Source organism: Myxine glutinosa, unplaced genomic scaffold (assembly GCF_964187855.1).
Source record: "Myxine glutinosa unplaced genomic scaffold, kmMyxGlut1.1 SCAFFOLD_2098, whole genome shotgun sequence".
Lineage (NCBI taxonomy): Eukaryota > Metazoa > Chordata > Myxini > Myxiniformes > Myxinidae > Myxine > Myxine glutinosa.
The window spans coordinates 55,843-72,500 of record NW_027618193.1 but is presented as its reverse complement, the minus strand read 5'-3'; the positions used below and the strand labels follow the sequence as shown (position 1 = coordinate 72,500).

Here is a 16,658-nt window from a genome sequence, read left to right as displayed (position 1 = left end):
ACATCTGAGCGCGTCAAATGTCTGTTCTCGGGAACACCTTCTGGATGTTGACGTGCTTTCCCCTAGATCACTAGAACTTGGTCGTCCTCTCTTTTTCAGTCGGATTTCTGCGGCACTGCCTGATGTTGTTCCTTTCTCAAACCTAGCCTTTGCTCGATCAATGTGCATCTTATTGGTAACATCTTTGTAACAAGCTTTATGGTAGCGGAGACCTTTTGCGAGCAATTCTTCAGCAGAGGAATATTGCAAACGTCTATTCAATGATGCAAACTTTGTTTCACCATACGTGTACTGTTCCTCAGCACCTGCCATCAGTTTCTCGACAGAGGAGAGTTTTGGTTTCGTTACAAAGGTTGTATAGTCTGTTTGCCCTATGGCCATTTGGCATACAAAACAAAGTCCGAAATCTACTGACTTCTCAATCTTCCTGGGTGGTGAGTCACTCATCTTGAAGGTAGGTGTAATTTTCTAGACACTCTTGAACTGTCGTCGGTCCTGCAAAGATAGATACTACTATTCAGATTCACATTTCGTCAACACAGTCAAAACCAGACCTTAACTAGATGGTGGAAACTTAATTAACCGATTTCATGCCGGCCGACCCCACTTTGGCTGGTATATGTCCACTATTTTATTTTCCTTGCATTTTTCTGTAAAAACAATGGCAGAAATGGCTTCCTTGGGTCTGAAAACATATAAAAGGACATATTATTCATGTTTATATGATATCTAGATACAAAGATATGCACAAAAGTGTATTTTCCAAATTTTATGGCGGCCATCTTGGATTTCTTCGAATTACTACCTATTAGACGTAAAAGAAAAAATGGAACCCTATTTTTTTTACATCTCTATAATATTCTGAAGCAGAATCCATTGCTAAATCAATTTTAACAAACAAAAAACACAAACAATATTGTTATGACATATGGGCCTGCACTATATGTTCACATCACCCGAAACGGCTATGTGTGACCGGGCGGACATATCAGAGGATGACCATATTTTGTGTGTGACATCACATATTTTTGTGGACTCCCAACCTTCCTTTCAGGTGAACTCGGTGTACTTACCATTGTTTTCATTAGATCTGAAGGCGGTTTCATCAAGGAAATAAACCTTTTGTTCTAAAGCTGGTCGAGGTATCAAAATAAATGCCTTTTCAGTTCACAAACTTTCACTATGCTGGTAAACCAAAAATGACAATTCGTGCACATTGCATCCATCTGTAATATGCAGAACTTGATTCACAGGAGATTTTCACCAATTTGACTGATTCACGAGGAGTTGCAAACACAACTTCCCTTCCTATTTAAAGCAAACCAACAGTAACCTTTGAGCAAAAAAACAAAAACTGTGGTCACCCCCAATTGCACTCACTATGGACTGCAGTGTGCAGCTGCTATCAGTTCATTTCCCCTCTCCTGAGCTGCAAATGAAAACTGCCACGAGGACAAACGAGCACTGCAATAACTGTTCTCCGTGCAGGGTGAGGGGTTTCTGCAAATTGTTGTTGCCATCTCCAGTGCGGTTATAGCTTTTAATTCTTCATTCGACCCCTAACTTTATAATTTGAGACATGACATGCTCCATTTAAAATACAACATTGCACAATGAAAAACGACAATGCACATTATACATACGGTGCTCAATGTATGAGTTGGGTTCATGTACATATTGGAACGCATGGCCTAAAGGAAGGGATTTAATCACTTAATTATACAATACAAACTTTATCAGCATAGAATTTTCATGGATTGATGCACGATTGTTCATGAGCAAAGTTTTACATACAAAACTGTTTGCGTAGAGGTACAGTGCCTTCATAAAGTAATCACACCCCTTAACTTTTTGACATTTTATTGTATTACAGCCTGAATTTAAAATTGATTAAATTTAATTATTTTGTCACCCATCTTCACAAAATGCCCCATAATGACAAAGTGAAAACATTTTTTTAGAAAATTTTACAACTTCATTGAAAATGAAATACAGAAATATCTAATTTACATAGGTATTCCGCCCCCTGAGTCACGACCTCATACAAGCACCTTTGGCAACAATTGCAGCTTCAAATCTTCTTGGGTATGCTGTATCAGCTTTGCACATCTTGATTTGGGGTTTCTCCTATTCTTCCTTGAGGATTTGCTCAAGCTCTGTCAAGTTGGATGGGAAGTGTCAGTGAACAGCAATATTAAAATCTCTCCAAAGATTCTCAATGGGGTCCAAGTCTAGGCTTTTGCTGGGCCATGCAAGGACTTTCACGTTTTTGTACTGAAACGATTCCAGTGTTGCTTTGGCGATATGCTTGAGGTAATTGGCCTGTTTGAACGTAAATCTTCACGCAGTCTCAGGTCTTTTGCACTCTCAAGCAGGTTCTCAAGGATTTACCTGTGTTTGGCTCAATTCATTGTTCCCTCTATCCTTGCAAGTCTCCCAGTCCCTGCCAATGAAAAGCATCCCCACAACATGATGCTGTCACCACCATGCTTCACGGTAGGAATAGTGTTTGATGATTAGCTGTGTTCGGTTTCCACCAGACATAGCGCTTCGCATGCAGGACAGAGTTCAATTTTCGGCTCATCAGACAACATAATCTTTTGCCTCATGTTCTCAGTCTTTTAAGTGCCTTTTGCAAACTCCAGGCGTGCTGTCATGTGCTTTTTTTCTTAGGAGTGGCTTCCGTCTGTCCAATCTCCCATTAAGCCGAAATTTGTGAAGTGCTGCAGAGACTGTTGTCCTTCCGGCAGGTTCTCAGCCAAGTAACTCTGTTGTTCTGTCAGAGTGGTCATTGGGTTCTTGGTCACCTCCCAGATGAAGGTCCTTCTTACCTGGTTGCTCAGTTTGGTTGAATGTCCAGCTCTAGGAAGAGTCTGGGTAGTTCCATATTCTTTCCATTTCCGAATGATGAAGCTCACTGTGCTCTTGGGAACTTTCAACACTCAATAAATTGTTTTATACCCTTCCCCAGATCGATGCTTCCTTACGATTACATCTCGAGTTCTACAGGCAGTTCCTTGGACTTCATGGTAGAGTTTCTGCTCTGACATGCACTCTCAACTGTGGACCTTATATAAGTGACTAATGATATAATAAGTGACTTGGCTGAGATAGAAAAGTGTGTTTCTTTCTAAATCATGTCCAATCAATTGAATTGGCCACAGGTGGACTCCAATCAAGTTGTAGAGACATCTCAAGGATGATCAAAGGAAATTGGATGCATCTGAGCTCAATTTGGAGTGTCATAGCAAAGGGGTTGAATACTTATTGACAAGACATTTCAGCTTTTCATTTTTGGTAGTTTTGTGAAGAATTCTAAAAAAAAAAAAAAAATCCGCTGCCATTATGGGGGTGTTTGTGAACGGTGTTGTTGATCTACACACGAATATGTGTAAATCAGCGACAAAAAAATCTCAATTTCATCCATTTTAACTTCAGGCTGCAACACAACAAAATGGGAAAAAGTGAAGGGGTGTGAATACTTTCTGAAGGCACTGTATGCAGGTCTAAACAGACTTGGGAATGTCTGCCATTATTTCTCCTCCTCTCAGAGCCAAACAGCATGATGACAGATGGTGCGCTTCTATGCAGCCCGAATTGACACTATGTATTCGAGCGGGTGAATCTACCCACTCAACTACACGAGCAGGACCAATTGACGTCGGTGCGAACAACTTCATGACAATGCCCTGTCGCGTGGCCTCAAAGACGGTGAAAACAAGCCTGTAAAGGACATTCTGTGGTTTTCTAGATTTTATTTGGTGGGAGGGGAGGCATCCCATTTGCTAGCATTATTGGTGGACATTAAAGACATCAGGGTGTCCTTTTCGAAGAGAAGGCAAGCTGAGCTATCGCTGGCACCCTGATCAAATTACAAATTCCTGTACTTGCATTGAGTATCCTGTTTCGGAGGTGCGACCCATACAGGTAAGCCCCAGCAGCCTAGCCAATTAAACTGCTTCGACAGCTGTGTGCACCTAATGATGCACTGAGGAAAATAATCATAAGAATTATTGAGGAATATTAGATTAAAAATAATGAGAAGAATTATTGAGGAATATTAGAAGGCACACAAAAATTATTTTCTAATAAATATTCCAATTGTTTACTCACAAGTTGCATATAACCATAATCACCGCTACAAGCAATGGCATCAGTCTTTGCAGGAAGTGAACAGGAGGAAGGCTGGAATGACTCGCTTCACAATTGCACATTTGCTCTGTATCTTAATACATCGTGTTGCCAGAGTACAAACTTATAGATGAGACAAAACAACAACACAACAACAACAACATGCATTTTAAGGCCATTTTCCCTGCTAGAGCGGGGGTTAGCCTTGCGGTCCCCATGACAATCTTCTCCATTTTGCCCTATTTTCTGCATCTCTCCTTGTTAACCCCCTTGCCCGCATTTCTTCTTCCACCATCTTTAGCCAAGTCTTTCTCGGTCTTCCCCGTCCTCTACTTCCTTCTACATCAATTTCCATCACTCTTCTCAACCAGTCACTTTCATCCTTCCTCAACACATGACCAAACCATCTCAGCCTGTTCCTCTTCACAGCATCAATCACAGGCAATATTCCCATCATCTTTCGCAATTCATCATTTGTCTTCCTCTCTCTCAACGATACTCCGCACATCCATCGAACCATTCGCATTTCCACCCTTTCCAGCCTTCGTTGCTGCTCTACGTTCATTACCCATGTCTCGCTCCCATAAATCATAACACTTCTCACACATGCAGCATACACCTTTCCCTTCAGCTTCAGCGACACTCTCCTCCTCATCAGCACGCCACTCAGTTCCCGAAACTTCTTCCATGCACATCTCACTCGAGCAACCGTTGCCGAGTCTGATCCACCTTCTCCATTCAGCATGTCTCCGAGGTAGCAAAGTGTTTTCACACCTTCCAGCTTCACGCCGTCTCCAAGATCCAACTCAACATTTCCTCCATCTGCAGCTCCCTCTGTGCACACCTTACATTTGAATGTAGCTGCCACACTGGTAAATGACCCTCTCAGACCACTACATTTTTGATGAACCCACTCAGCACACATTGTACATTGAATGGAGTTCACTCTGACACCCTTCCTGCACACAGCACACGGCCACTTCCCAGTTCTTTCCACCTCACCACATGCTTTACCACTTGCCATCACCTTCGTCTTTCCGATATTCACCTTCAGACCTTTTGTCTCCATACATTCCTTCCACTTGTTCATCTTTTCCTTCAGTCCATCCATACTTTCCGCAATCAACACCAGATCATCTGCATACAACAACTCCCACGGTAAACCCTCCTTTACGTTCTGAGCCAGCACCTCCATCACAGCTACAAATAGTAGTGGACTTAGTACCGACCCCTGATGCACTCCCACCTTCACCTCAAACTCACCACTGTTCCCGTCCTTCGTCCTTACAGCTGTGCGCGCTCTTTTGTACATTGCCATCACTACTCTGATCAACCATTCCTCCACTCCTAACTTCCTCAATGCCCATGTCAATACTTTGCGTGGAACCCTATCGAATGCTTTCTCCAGATCAACAAACCCAAAAAACAACTTCTTCCTCTTCTCCATGTACTTCTCCTGCAACTGCCTCACAATGAAAAGCGCATCTGTCGTTCCTCTTCCTGGCATAAATCCAAACTGCATTTCGTCGATCTTCACTTTCTTCCTTATCCTCCTCTCCAACACCCTTTCCAATACCTTCATTCCATGCTCCAATAACTTTATCGCTCGGTACGAGCCACACTCCAGAGGGTCACCTTTCCCCTTGTATAGAGGGACGAGGGTACTCAGTTCCCAATCCACTGGAATGCGGCCTTCTTTCACCACCAGATTACAGATCTCTGTCATTCTCTTCACACCCCAACTTCCTGCTGCCTTCAACATATCTCCCACAACTCCCGTCGGCCCTCCCGCTTTTCCACTCTTCATTGCTGTTATCGCTTCCTCAACTTCCTTCTCAGTTATCTTCTCTGCCGGTCCTAAAACTGGGTTACTCTCTATGTTGCCATCCCATTCATTCTCTGTATTCAACAGCATTTCCATATATCTTTTCCATCTTCCTTTAATTCCATCTGGGTCGACAACGATTTGTCCCACTTCATCCTTCAAGCAACTCACCCCCATCACGTCATACCTCTCTTTCGCTATGTGCTTTGCAATCCTGAATACTGCTTTCTGACCCTCTTCTGAATCCAAGCGTTCTCCGAACATTTTCCTACATGCCTCCTGCGCCTTTGCTACCTCTTTCTTTGCAGCCTTCCTGGCTGCCTTATAACTTTCATGCTCTGCTGTTTCTGCTCCCGTACCCTTCGCCTTCTGCCACTCCTTGAACTTCTTCCTCTTCTCGTCAATCCTCTTTCCAACTTCATCATCCCACCACCATGTTTCCGAGTGCCTCGGTGGTCCTTTTGTCCATCCACATACCTCACCAACGGCTCCCAACAGACTAGCTTTCATTGACATCCAACCACTTTCAAGCTCAACCACATCATCCTCTACCCTACTCAGCCTCTCTTTTAATGCCTCCCTTACTGTCACCTCTTTCAACCTCCACACCTTCATTCTTGGTTGGTACTTCACCCGCCGAGCTCTCCTCGCACCTTTCATTTTTATGTCGCAGACAACCAAGTGGTGCTGTGAAGCAGCCTCCTCCCCCGGGATCACCTTTGTGTCTCGGAGGTGCCCCCTATCTCTAGATGAGACAAAACGAATTACGAATAAGAATTTTGTGTTGCAATTACCTTCTTTTTTTTTTTTTAAGTCTGAACAGCGAGATAAAAAGTGGTTAAATAAGTGACTATTTTGTCGTAAATAATTGGCCATGGTTGATAGGACAGCAAGCATTAAGAAGTGGAAGGTTGTAGTCAGGTTCACTATGTCAATAAATTATATTTCGTTCAAAATCATGGTAGATTAGCAAACCTACACATTTTTGGAAAGGTTATAGCATAAGGAAACTAAAAATCAATGTTTACATTTGGAGAGATACCTGTATGGCGGCCATTTTGGATTTTCAAAATGGCCACTATAAAATACATATTTTGTTCTATTTCTGCCTCTAATTACCCTAAAAACTTTTAAAAATATACTAAACCTATATTTTCAGGGACAAGGAATCCAATGAAAGTATCAAATTAGTGCTATGGGGAATGATAAGACACGAATCAAAGGTTTTGAATTGCAAAATACTGTCTTTATATTCGCGATAAGTTGCATAATCAAATACATGTTATCATTTTGTACAGGCAGTTAATAACATCAAAATGTGTCACAATAATTCATATCACCAAACATACACAGGCAGTCAGCAAAATCATATATACACATGCAGTCAGTATAACTTCACATCTACACAGGCAGTCAATGCCAAAATATACACAGGCAGTCAATGGCATCAAACATACACGATTACAGAATATGCCATTTAGAGTTCGTCACCACGGTCCTGTGTGTCGTATCCGACAATATAGTCCGCATCGTTTTCACACCACACAAGCAAAGGTCGGTCAAATTGATTGGCAAATCGAATTGGTCGAATGGTCAATCGAATCGAGTTCGATGAATCGAATCGAATCGATCGAATTGGTCGAATGGTCGATCGAAGCGATTGGTCGAATTGGTCGAATGGAATTGGTCGATTGGTCGAATTGGTCGGAATTGGCAAATGTAAACATTGATTTTCAGATTTTCCATGTAATAACGTTTCCAAAAATGTATAGGTTTGCTAATCTACCATGATTTTGAACGAAAAAACATAGTGAACCTGACTATTGACTCAGAGTGCCATGATTTTCAGTCCCAAGTCGGAATGATTAGTTACATTACTTGTCTGCATATGTGGTTTAAATTACTAACACATCACGAAACATACGTACATCCGTCCCATGCCAAGTTTAACAACAGCTGCCACGAACCTCGGACGAGGAAAGATTCCCTCTGAAATAGGGCTTTAAAAGACTTACCAGGGAGAATTTGCTGACTTGTACGTAAAGTTTTTCTACATCTCTGGCTGAAGGGGGTCCGTCTGTACGGCCGATAAAACCGTGATATGCCACCAGGTAGGTATGCAGCCAACCGAGCTGAAACTCTTTACTTGGGTAGAGTGAATAATCAACATCTGAAACACCTGTAGGAAGAAAGACTTTATTTTGATTCTTGTTTAAAATCCAAGCTGAACATGAAGAAAATGTCAGGATGCAGGCAATTAACAACAGCATGTTCATCCATTTTGTAAACAGCTGACATGCAGAGTTAAACAAACTGAGGAAATGACAAAGGTTTTCTTTTATGACCAAATACACAATACATGCATTGAGAGGATACCCTAAAAGTGAGCAGCACTCCATCACATCTATCTCTCACATAGATTCTGTGGAATCTAAAGCTCTAAACACTATTGCCATCACCCATAATGAGGCCAAAGAAAAAGGGCTGTTACTCTCGCATCACAGCTCGGCTGGAAGCTCGTTTATTACTTATTTATTTTTAACTGCCTCTCCTCTGGTGTAGTTCGTTCAGCTTTCCAATCCTCCCCAGCTTCTCCACTAACCAGGCTTTCTTCCACTTTTGAAGAGGCCATATATGCATAAGTTAAAGTGATGTTTGTGAAGAGTGAGCACAATAAGGCATACTCTCATTTGGCTGGGGGCCTGGTCCACAGAAACTGTAGGGCTGTAGAAGCTCTAATGCAATATGAGCCTAATTCTGCTCCTCTATAATAGAGTTGTATTGGAGAACCCAACAAACAAAAATTATTTGCAAATTCCTGGACATGGAATTGGCAAACAAAATATTCGCCGGTTTCAGGTTTCCAACTACATTGATTTCAGAAACTGAACAAAAAAGTTATGCTACTACTTTTAATATGGCATAAACAGTGATATTACTTCTGGAATATTTCTGACCAATACATTTGGCATATTTCTGACCGATACAACCGATACATTTGGTGTGACGTTTATCCATTAATAAAGTAGTATCAAATGCTGCTCTTAAAACAAAATTGGTTCCTATCAACAATAACACATTAATTTTTCCAAACACCAACACTGGTTCTTACATCATCAGCTATGAAGACAATCAACAGTACCAGGAAAGGTGGAAAGCAAATGCATCAGTTAAAATTAATCCATCTATCACCAAATTTTTGTTATGCAGTGGAAAAATCACAAAATTCAAATTGGTGCAATATTTCCAATTGATCGGCATCACACAGGAGTTGGCCCAACACTTGGAATGAATGTCTTTCAACCTAGACAAATCTCACACACTGTCTCTCCAAAAATAATGTTGCGCAAACCCACCTATCTCCTTCTTTTTTTTTTTATCCTCTTGAAAGAATTCAGCCACAAACCCTTGGATCTCACTATCATCCATGTTCTTTCTTGGGCAAACCACATTTCATAATTGGCCTCCAAAGCCAGTCATTGACTAGGCATCCTCTGTCGTACAAAGTCCTTCGTTGGCACACCTGAACTCCTCTCCACCGACAAGGCCATCATCCACAGCTTGATTGAGTACTACTCTCCCCTATAGGGGGCTGGAAACCCTGCTTCACACCTTGCTCTGCTCGACATCATGGAAACAAAGGCCTTTTTTAATACATAGGCAAAGCTCGTGGAAGAGCTAGACCACAGAATGGATCAGGATGCAACTTTTTTTTTTTTTTGTTGTTGTTGTTGTTTATGTTGTTGTATACAGAATCGAGGCTCGTGAAAGAGCTAACATTTATCACACAAACAAATCAAACAGGCAAACAAACAAAGTATATAAAAAAGGGAGCGGTAGACAAGATGGGGAGAGAAGGGGAAGCACACAAACAACATTTGAGAGCAGGGATCTCGGGAGATGTGTGGGAGGGAGAGGGCTTGGGGGGAGGCAGGATAGGTATAAAACTCAAGGACACCAAGGACTTCCAGGAAAGAAGTTGGTATTTCAAAAAAGTGGATTTGGGGTGAAATTAGCGGGGGGTATAAAAGGTCTGATACCACCACGATGTGGATACTACTTGTTTGATACTACTTTTTGAAACGTTTGATACTACTTGATACCCAAAGACTGCATTGGTTGGTGTACACCGGTAGGGGACTAATAAGAAGACAATTTTCTGAGAATCAACAGCTTGCGTGATAGGCGGCTCACAGGACAACAGCTTAACACTGGTCGAAGTAAGCAAGTCTCAGTTTCAACTGTGAAGAGAAGACTTCGAGCTGCAGGTTTGACAGGTCGAGTGGCAGTAAGAAAGCCATTGCTAAGATGGCAAAACAAGAAAAAGAGGCTTGCCTGGGCCATGAAGCACCACCAGTGGACTACTGAAGACTGGAAGAAGGTCTTATGGACCGATGAATCAAAATTTGAAATCTTTGGTTCATCACGCAGAGTTTTGTATGCTGTCGAGTAGGCGAAAGGATGGTTCCTCAGTGTGTGACACCAACTGTCAAACATGGAGGAGGAAACGTGATGGTCTGGGGCTCTTTTGCTGGATCCAGAGTCGGCGACTTGCACAGAGTGACTGGCACCCTGAACCAAAAGAGCTACCACAGCATTTTGCAGCGCCATGCAATACCCTCTGGTATACGCCTAGTTGGTCAGGGGTTCATCCTACAGCAAGATAAAGACCCTAAACACACCTCCAGGCCATGCCAAAACTACCTCAGAGGAAAAGAACAAGACGGTAGGCTTCAAATCATGGAATGGCCAGCACAGTCTCCAGACTTAAACCCCATCGAGCTGGTTTGGGATGAACTGGACAGAAGGGTGAAAGCAAAGCAACCTACAAGTGCAACACATTTGTGGGAACTCCTGCAACAGTGCTGGGAAGAACTTCCCGGACAATATTTTATTTCCATTGTAGAAACTTAATGGTCGTGAGGGTCGTGGAAACTGGTCGTGAGATGGTCGTGATGGTCATGACTGGACTGGTGGATGGACTGGTGGATGGTCGTGAGAAACTTAAACAAAAGCAACAGCAGAACGAGAAGGGGGGGGAATGCCAACAGCAGGGCAGACGGAGATAATAGATGGAGACGGACAAGCAATGGATGCAGATAACAATGCTGAGTAGGGGAGAACGCAAGGGGTGGACAAGATGGATACAAAAGAAAAAAAAATTGGGGAATGGGTGTAGAAAAGATCATGGTTTTGGATGGGAGGTGATCTGAGATGGTGGTGAACAGCTGTCTTGAAGACCAGGTGGGAAGAATAAGGATGAATAGGATGAGCAAGTTGGTTTCACAAGCAGGAAAAGGCAGGGAAAAAAAAAAAGAGGAGCAAATGAGTGGTCGTGAGAAGTGATGATAAATTTTTGGGAGATTCACTATTTTGGGGTTGTGGTGGACTGCATGCACCCTGCACATGCCTGGGGGAGAGGGCAGACAAAGCAAGACCAGAAAAGAGGCGGTAGAAGACAGACCACCAACCTTTCGGTGATAGCAAAGTGATATGTTGAAGCCTTCAAAGATCATTGGAATCTCCAGTGATGAAGCTGAAATTAACTTTCCCATCGCAGACAGGTCGGTCGGTGGTCTCTCTGTTGTCTGCAGTCTCCTTTCTGGCCCTCACCCTCTTTCACCAAAATCCCACCCCTTTCCAAATATCCAGTTTCACCTTCCCCTGAGAGTTTTCTTCTATATCCATTTATCGGGAACCCGATCGAAGCAAGGGTGGAAATCATTCCATTTATGACGACGAAACGTCTGATGCCCGACGTGGAGATCGGTTTCTGAGATTTGGGACATGGAATGTAGGGACAATGACAGGGAGATCAGGAGAAGTGGTGGAAGTATTGGTCAGAAGAAGAGTGAACATGTGTTGTGTGCAGGAGACGAGATGGAAGGGAAGTGGTGTGAGAATGGTGAAGGGTAGGCAGGGACAGAAATACAAGTTTGTGTGGCAACGGTGCCCGAAGGGCGTGAATGGTGTTGGTGTCCTGTTTTCTGAGGAGTTTGTAGACAGTGTGATGAGTGTGACTAGAGTGAGTGAAAGGTTCATGATGGTGAAAATGATGATTGGAAAGCTCTTGGTGCACATCATCTCGGGATATGCTCCGCAGGTTGGTCGGAGCGATGAAGTGAAGGACAAGTTCTGGTGTGCTATAGAGATGCTGATGGAAAAAGTGAAAGATGAGGAAGTTGTCGTGGTAGGAGGAGACCTAAATGGACATGTGGGAAGGAGTATGGACGGTTTTGAGGGAGTTCATGGGGGTTACGGATATGGTGTGAGAAATGGAGAAGGTGAAAGGATTTTGGAGTTTGCTGATGGAGCTGATTTGTTGATTTGTAATACTCAGTTCCAGAAAGAGGATAATAAGCTTGTTCCATACACGTCAGGTGGGTCGACGACAACCGTTGACTACCTGCTGGTGCATAGGTGAGATAGGGGGCACCTCCGGGACACAAAGGTGATCCCGGGGGAGGAGGCTGTTTCACAGCACCACTTGGTTGTCTGCGACATAAGGGTGAAAGGTGCGAGGAGAGCTCGGCGGGTGAAGTACCAACCGAGAATGAAGGTGTGGAGGTTGAAAGAGGTGACAGTGAAGGAGGCATTAAAAGAGAGGCTGAGTATGGTGGAGGATGATGTGGTTGAGCTTGAAAGTGGTTTGATGTCCAGGGGTCGAATTACTCTGTAGGGAGGGCACAGCAATGTTTGCCTTTGATGACTTCAAATTTTTTGGGGCACGAAGGCATTTTCTTTTGGGTTTGGGGGGCACCAAGGCATTTTCTTTTGGGTTTGGTGGGCACCAAGGCATTTTCTTTTGGGTTTGGTGGGCACCAAGGCAATCTAGAATTATTCTTGTGGGCACAAGGCAAAGTGTGTCGGTAACTTAAACAGGCAGGGAAATGTTACTGACAGAACAAGTAAATCAACTTAAACTTTTTAATAATGTATTTTTAGAATATAAACAGTTTCAGAAAACTCAACTCAACTCAGAACTGCATTGTCATCATGGCCATGTAACAAAGTTTAACCGTTGTTTGACAGAACAAGTAAATCAACTTAAACTTTTTAATAATGTATTTTTAGAATTTGAATCTCAATAACAGTTTCAGATTTGATTTCTCTCAAAACTCAACTCAACCCAGTCAGAACTGCATTGTCATCATGTCCATGTAACAAAGTTTAACTTTTGTTTAACAGAGTTGAACTTTTTTCATCATCATCAGACATTATCTTTACTCAATACTGACTCAGTCTTGAGTCAGGTATACATGATTACAATTCAATCACCCTTGGGGAGAGGGGTGTAGTATCAGGCCTACGTCCAAATGCACTCATAGAATGCCACCTGGCAACGCTACGTGTAGGATCAAAGTCGTCGGGGTCGGGCCCTTCTGTGCTGATGCGCAGAAGGTGTTCCTGCATACCCAACCCCAGTTTTAGCCTCCAATCCCCAAGAATACGCTTCACTGCTGAGAACTGCCTCTCTACATGTGACGTGGCCACTGGGCACACAAGGCAGATCTGCACCAGATGAAGTATATTAGGGTATTTGTGGCCCTTTTCTGTCAGAATGGTCTTCCATAGACCTAGGAAATTGGACTCCTCTCCATGATTTCTGCTGATGTCAAGCTTCAAGGACAGCCATTCTCTTTGTATTTGACTTGGATCACAACCATTTCTTTCAATGATTTGCTGAAAGTGATTGCTAAGGTAAGTGACTTTGGCATTGCCATAGGCAGCAAGGGTGTCCTTGCCCTTTGGCATGTTGCTGGGGTCAAACACCTCAAACGCAATCAGGACCTCATTCTCATAGAACTCGTTAAATCTCATGTCCAAACAATCAATCACTTTGTCAACTACAGTTTTCAAGGGTCCAGCCTGAAACTCAACAGATGGTACTCTAGGACCATAAAGCTCCAGATCCCTGTACTTCAGCCTCTTGGTCTGATTGTCCCCATCCTCAGTGTCAGAGTCAGTGTTGGCTTCCTGCACTTCCCTCTCAAACTTCTGTACATGAGGCGACACTTCTGTACATGATCTCTGTGGAAGAGATGGTCACTAGATATGCTGCCATTTCTGCTGATTTTACGTTGCTGAATGTGTTCGCAAATCATGACATCCACTCTCAAGATGATCAAAATCATCATTTTTTGCAAAATTATGCCAGACTAACATCTGAATCATCCATATTTTGCGTGATTGTATATCCACGATCAATATTTTCATACTAAATATTGGGCGACAATCGGCGAAAAAATTCAACAGTGTAAGTACATCGTATCACACAGGCCGCCATCTTTTCTCAATGTTGCTCAACACGGCAAGGACCATGCCCGATATCGGGGCCAAAATATCTTACTTCACATCATCAGATTGCAATCAAATTCCACCACAAACTAGATAACATGTTGGAAAAACGTCCAACATACCTTTTATTTTGTCCGGAACATTCGATCGTTGATTTGAAAAGTGCTGAACACAAGCCAAACTTTCCGAGTCGATCGTATGACAGAAATTGAAGAGGTCTCGTGTAAATTCGAAAACGAGGTTCGAAGCGTGAACAATTCCACTACGTCATCAGCTATGACGTACGTGGAAATACCCTCCGACAGCCAATGAAAAACCTGCATTTCTTGGAGATCCCTACAGCCTCTCGTAGACATGTGCGCACAGGTACAGCGGCAGATGTACACCACCGCTGACCTTGCGGGATTGTAACATACCTATAGTCGGGACGGAAGCAATCAGAAGGCCGTCCCAACCATGAGTATTACCCCCGCTAATACAGCGCGGTTGGTAGGCAACGACGTGGGTGTGCAAACATCGGCAATAATAGCCACGCTGTAATTTATGCGCTCATAGTAGCCCATAATGCTTTGCGTTTCATTGATGATGCTGGATGACGTATGGGATGACGTATGGTCGTAGCCGGGGCCAATATAAATTATGGGATGCCCTTGAACCTCGTTTCCCGTAGCCAAGGACGATAGTAGGACTGCAACATTCTGTATTCAGTAAGAGAACGGGAAACTAGGTAGCCTAGACAATGTATATGCTTACTACACTAATGTTCCGACATGCACTGAGAAAACGAAAGCCGACGAAGTCAGTTTGTTGTTTTCATCATTACTTTATTCATACTTTGGTCTCTATTATTATGCTTTATTGACAAAAAGGGCACAGCAGCAACTGAAGAAAAAGGGCACTGCAACTCTCTGCTGTAGTGATCATGAAAAGTTTGGGGGCAGCACGGCAAATAGCTTGGGCACACCGGCTTTTGCCGTCGATAATTTCGACCCCTGGATGTCAATGAAAGATAGTCTGTTGGGAGCCGTTGGTGAGGTATGTGGATGGACAAAAGGACCACCGAGGCACTCGGAAACATGGTGGTGGGATGATGAAGTTGGAAAGAAGATTGACGAGAAGAGGAAGAAGTTCAAGGAGTGGCAGAAGGCGAAGGGTATGGGGGCAGAAAAGGCAGAGCATGAAAGTTATAAGGCAGCCAAGAAGGCTGCAAAGAAAGAGGTAGCAAAGGCACAGGAGGCATGTAGGAAAATGATCGGAGAACGCTTGGATTCGGAAGAGGGTCAGAGAGCGGTATTCAGGATTGCAAAGCAGACAACGAAAGAGAGGTGTGATGTGATGGGGGTGAGTTGCTTGAAGGATGAAGTGGGACAAATCGTTGTGGACCCAGATGGAATTAAAGGAAGATGGAAGAGATATATGGAAATACTGTTGAATGCAGAGAATGAATGGGATGGCAACATAGAGAGTAACCCAGTTTTAGGACCGGCAGAGAAGATAACCGAGAAGGAAGTTGAGGAAGCGATAAAAGCAATGAAGAGTAGAAAAGCGGGAGGGCCGACGGGAGTTGTGGGAGATATGTTGAAGGCAGCGGGAAATTGGGGTGTGAAGAGAATGACAGAGATCTGCAATCTGGTGGTGAAAGAAGGCCGCATTCCAGTGGATTGGGAACTGAGTGCCCTCGTCCCTCTATACAAGGGGAAAGATGACCCTCTGGACTGTGGCTCGTATCGAGCGATAAAGTTATTGGAGCATGGAATGAAGGTATTGGAAAGGGTGTTGGAGAGGAGGACAAGGAAGAAAGTGAAGATCGACGAAATGCAGTTTGGATTTACGCCAGGAAGAGGAACGACAGACGCGCTTTTTATTGTGAGGCAGTTGCAGGAGAAGAATATGGAGAAGAGGAAGAAGTTGTTTCTTGGGTTTGTTGATCTGGAGAAAGCATTCAATTGGGTTCCACATGGGCATTGAGGAAGTTAGGAGTGGAGGAATGGTTGATCAGAGTAGTGATGGCAATGTACAAAAGAGCACGCACAGCTGTAAGGACGAAGGACGGGAACAGTGGTGAGTTTGAGGTGAAGGTGGGAGTGCATCAGGGGTCAGTACTAAGTCCACTACTATTTGTAGCTGTGATGGAGGTGCTGGCTCAGAACTTAAAGGAGGGTTTACCGTGGGAGTTGTTGGATGCAGATGATCTGGTGTTGATTGCAGAAAGTATGGATGGACTGAAGGAGAAGATGAACAAATGGAAGGAATAAATAATAATAATAATAATAATAATAATAATAATAATAATAATAATAAAGGAGTCTTATATAGCCCCATCAAGCAGAGTAAACTACCCTCATGGCGCTTTACATTTTCATGCGAATGCACACACACCGCACACACATACACAAACATACAC

At 43.3% G+C, this 16,658-nt stretch overlaps 1 protein-coding gene across 3 annotated transcripts in view; it reads right to left on the bottom strand.

Moving 5' to 3' along the window:
* LOC137431694 (ethanolamine kinase 1) overlaps positions 1–16,658 on the bottom strand; it is a gene marked incomplete at its 3' end in the record, with an annotated part of 54,802 nt that overhangs the window by 2,883 nt on the left and 35,261 nt on the right. For all 3 annotated transcript variants that reach the window (XM_078769331.1, XM_078769332.1, XM_078769333.1), the window contains 1 exon segment: positions 7,972–8,135. In XM_078769331.1, coding sequence (XP_078625457.1) covers positions 7,972–8,135 — 164 coding nt within the window.